This window comes from Dendrobium catenatum, unplaced genomic scaffold, assembly GCF_001605985.2.
Source record: "Dendrobium catenatum unplaced genomic scaffold, ASM160598v2 fragScaff_scaffold_1232, whole genome shotgun sequence".
Classification (NCBI taxonomy): domain Eukaryota; kingdom Viridiplantae; phylum Streptophyta; class Magnoliopsida; order Asparagales; family Orchidaceae; genus Dendrobium; species Dendrobium catenatum.
In genome coordinates this window covers 2,230,219-2,234,338 of record NW_021319694.1, presented here as the reverse complement: position 1 = coordinate 2,234,338, position 4,120 = coordinate 2,230,219, and the positions used below count along the sequence as shown (strand labels likewise).

At 37.9% G+C, this 4,120-nt stretch overlaps 1 protein-coding gene across 1 annotated transcript; it reads right to left on the bottom strand.

Moving 5' to 3' along the window:
* Window positions 1-330: 330 nt before the first annotated feature.
* Window positions 331-1,077, bottom strand: LOC110097132. Its single transcript, XM_020823377.2, has one exon. The coding sequence runs from the start codon at window positions 1,075-1,077 to the stop codon at window positions 331-333; it is 747 nt and encodes a 248-aa protein (XP_020679036.2).
* Between the last annotated feature and the right edge of the window lie 3,043 nt (window positions 1,078-4,120).

Genomic DNA, 4,120 nt, shown 5'->3' with positions numbered 1-4,120 from the left:
TTCGGATTAGATGTCCAACCCCTCAAAATAATCTTTACATCTCCACTTGTTCCTAAAGAAGTTTAAAAAGATATACTTGATAGCCACTGAATCCTCCACAAGAGTGCCATCACCATTCTTCACTTGATTGATAAATTTACCATTCCTTCTTCCATTAGTAGAAGTATGTAAAAAGTTTGAATTTGTGTCGCCTTCACCTAACCATCTTGCCTTTACTCTTTGTCTCCACCAAGTATTCAATCGGGCAAGCGTGTTGTTCAAATCATTTATCTTAGACCTAAGTAATAGAAGCTTAACCTCTAAAAAACTTAGACTAGTCGATTCCTCCAACTAATGTTCTTCAATTTCCCTCTTAAGCTTTTCTTTCAGATCAACCAAATTCTTATGTTTAGATTTGCTCAAAAAATGCAAGGATTTCATAACCCTGAAAAATTTTTTATTAAAGAATTCCATAACATCACCACAAGCCAGTTTATTCCATGATTTACTCACCACCGTAGCTACAGCTAGATAAGATAACCATACATCTTCAAATCTAAGAAATCTGTTGCTACAATAACTTTGGTTGAAATTTTTCAAAACAATAGGGCAATGGTCAGAAGCAACCCTAGCCAAGTGCCTAATCGAAGCTTGATGAACCATTTCTAATGCCTTGTAATTCAATAAACATCTATCAAGTCTTTCAAGAATACGAGCGTTACCATTTTTATTATTGCACCAAGTATACTTTGGTCCAAGAATCCCAACATCATGAAGATCATTATTATTCATAAAAGCTTTCATCTCAAGAAGCCCTTGGGAAAAAGAGAACTTCTTACCACCCTTTTTATCATCTTTAGGCAGCATGCAATTAAAATCTCCCCTTACCACAGAAGGCACCTCCAACCTCGAGTGCAGCTCCAAACAATCCCACAACTTTCTTCTTCCATACAAGTCCTTTTTACCATAAACAATAGATACCACCCATAAACCTTTGTTTAGAATCTTCAGCTCCCCAACAACACATTGAGAAGACCTTTCCAACAAAAAAAAGTAGGCCAAATCAGTCCTCCAAATTACCAAGATACATCTAGACATCCCATTAGAAGGGAAGAGAAACAAATCCCAACCAACTCCCACGAATTTATCAAATTCACATCTACTAATAGATGAAATTTAAGTTTCAACTATACCAACAAATAAAACATCCCACTCTTTAACAAATTCCTTCAAATACAAAGAGGCTTCTTTCTTATTAGCCCCCCTACAGTTCCAAAAAGCTAAGGAACTCATTTCCTCATAAAAGGGGAAGGACCCCTCTCCTTTTCTTATTCAAATTCACCTTATTTTTCCTAGAAGATGGGTTCAAAGGTCCAAGAGACCTAAGCTCTTTAAGAAGTTTGGGTTTATACACACCAGACACAACATTACCCAAACCACCAAAACCTTCATCCTTGGTATCCATAGTAACTTCTTTATTGAAAACTGTCAAAGAAGGCTCCTTTGGCTTTTTGATTAAAGCCTCAGAATCCACCAATTCACCTTATTCTACATCAATTCTAACAGAATCACCAGCTCTATCCAAATTCTCCTCCTCCCCACACAAGACATTCAATAATTCAAAGCAATTACCTTTATTGGAATTTGACTTTGGAGAAGAGTACAGTTCTTTACCAGTAACTAAAGATAAATCATCCTGAGTAGAAACCTCTGTAGATATCTTCCATTTTTCACTATTCTCCTTGCAGATTTGATTAGCATCATCTTGAACCTCTATCCCATTCAAAGGCAATTCCGTCCCCATAGTATTTTGAGCTTTGTCCATTTTAGAAGACAAAACTTCATGTACACGAGCTTTAAAGGCAGCTTTAGGTATAAAACCTTTCTTCGAAGATAACACATTCCTTCTCTTATTTCTTTTGTTATTAACCAGTATCCAAGGCCCATAAGCAGACTCCTTCTTGATAACCTTTGGTTGAGCTTCATCAACATATTTACCATGGACAGGTGCCTTTTTCGCACCATCATTACCTCCTTCCATCACATTCAAACTGCAAGCGTCAATCAAATGCCCAATCCTTCCACATTTGAAACAAAAGGATGAGATTTTTTCATACTCCACCTTTTGAAACAATCTTCCATTCACTCCATCCACCCCAAACTGCTAGTGGAAGTTGTTTATCAAGCTCAACTCGGACGCAGATTCTGGCAAATTCCCTTCTTCCCTATTGGAACATATCGCCATCTATCAAAAGAGGTATTCCAATTAGAGAAGCTATTCTCAACACATTAATCTCATCCTAGCAATAAAGTGGAAGGTTGGGCATCCTAATCTAGAAAGGAGAAGACAACCCCTTTAAAGAATCAGGAGAGAAATTAGGATTCCACTTATCAAGTCCAACGATATGACCGTTCACAAACCAAGGCCCACCAGATAAGACGTTTTATATAGATTCATTAGTAAAAAAAGAACATAAGACCCATCCTGAGCTAAGAAAAGTCATATGGAACTTCCCAAATTGCGACCATTGGCATCTCAATTCTTCTGCATTAACTTGTATAGGGATATATCTACCGAAGACCTTCACAACAACAGAGTACTGAAGCTTCTTCAAATTGGGTTTAACATTAGGTTCATACAACTTAACTGCAGAACCATCCTCCGTGAGAACAGACTCATTTTTTAACATATTAACCTTAATATAAGGTCGCTTAGACCAAGGATTGCCAGGACGATGATCATTCATTTCTTGAACACCGATTTGAATTCCCTCTGAAGCATCAAGACCTTGACCATTCTCTAAAGCAATATCACAAACAGTTTGTGGATCATCACATTTACTTTGAACAGACGGAACTCTCTCCGATATGGAAATAGACTTAGAATTTGAAAACCTATTAATGAAGAGCTTCATATTTTAAGAAGATGGCTCAAAATTTTTTATTTTGGAAACGCCAAGCGGAGTATTAGCCTTGAACTCTTCCACAATTTTCTTGCCTTTACCAATAACTGGTGGAGAGGATTTAACTTCAACACCACTTGATTCTCTGATAACCAGAGGTGCATTGCAACGATTTAACTTCAGAGAAATCACGGATTGAGGTGAGACAGCTGGACCAGAAATGCCATGAGAGGCAAGCGACCAACAATTAGTAGGGTTCCGGCCACCAGAGTTGGCCAGTGGCCGGTCTTCCATCTCTAGCAGAAAACTTGCCAACAGATAGACAAAGAAAAATTTGAAAAAAACTAAATAAAATACTGGGAGCTTCTCTCTCTAGCGTTCTCTCTTCAACGCTGATTCAAGTGTATTCCATAGAGAAAGTTATATTGTGAAAATTTAACATATATAAAGTTATTCTCATTTTTACACTACAAACTTAAAGTTTTAATAAAGAAAATTCCAAAATTTTAATATTGTTAAAAAAACTAAGATAAATAGAGTGTAACTTACATTAATTTGGAACTTAAATTAAATAAAGCGGAAGCAATATAAGAAAAGAACACATCGGATTTATAGTGGTTCGTTCAAACCTTGACCTACGTCCACTCCTTGGGGGCACTCTCCAAGTATTGCACTACAAAAGTGTCTCTCCTTTAGCCCCCACAGCTAGGCGGAGAAGCCCTTACAAAATCACTTCCACCTTCCCCGGTGCGGCAGGGTCGCCGGGTCCTTTGACACCAAAGAGATCTTCTTCTTTGGTGAACTTCCCTCGAGATAAGCCTTGAATCCGACAGTATTCAGGTGCGAGCTTTCCAGAGCAACCGTGTGGATCCCCCACCACCCTCCTTTGAGTCCCCCCTCACAGGATCTTCTCCCTTTCTCAAACTCCACCCTTTCCTCACTCCCTTTCAAGATTTCTCTTCAAGTTGTTGCAAATCTATTTTTATGACTTATATTTTGATGATTGACAAACACTATTGATTCTCTTGGACTGTCTATTATTTCTAACTTTTCAGCAATAGACGATCGGACGAACTAATGAAGCCAGTTCAAGATTGCGTAGGTTTAGGGTTGAGTCAGTCTGTACTTTGTTTTTTCTCTTCTTGAGTCTATTTGTAATGGTCAAAGAGACTGATGCCAAGTAACCCTACACACACACACTTGAGAGACTTAGAATTTCTATTTTTACTCATATTGGC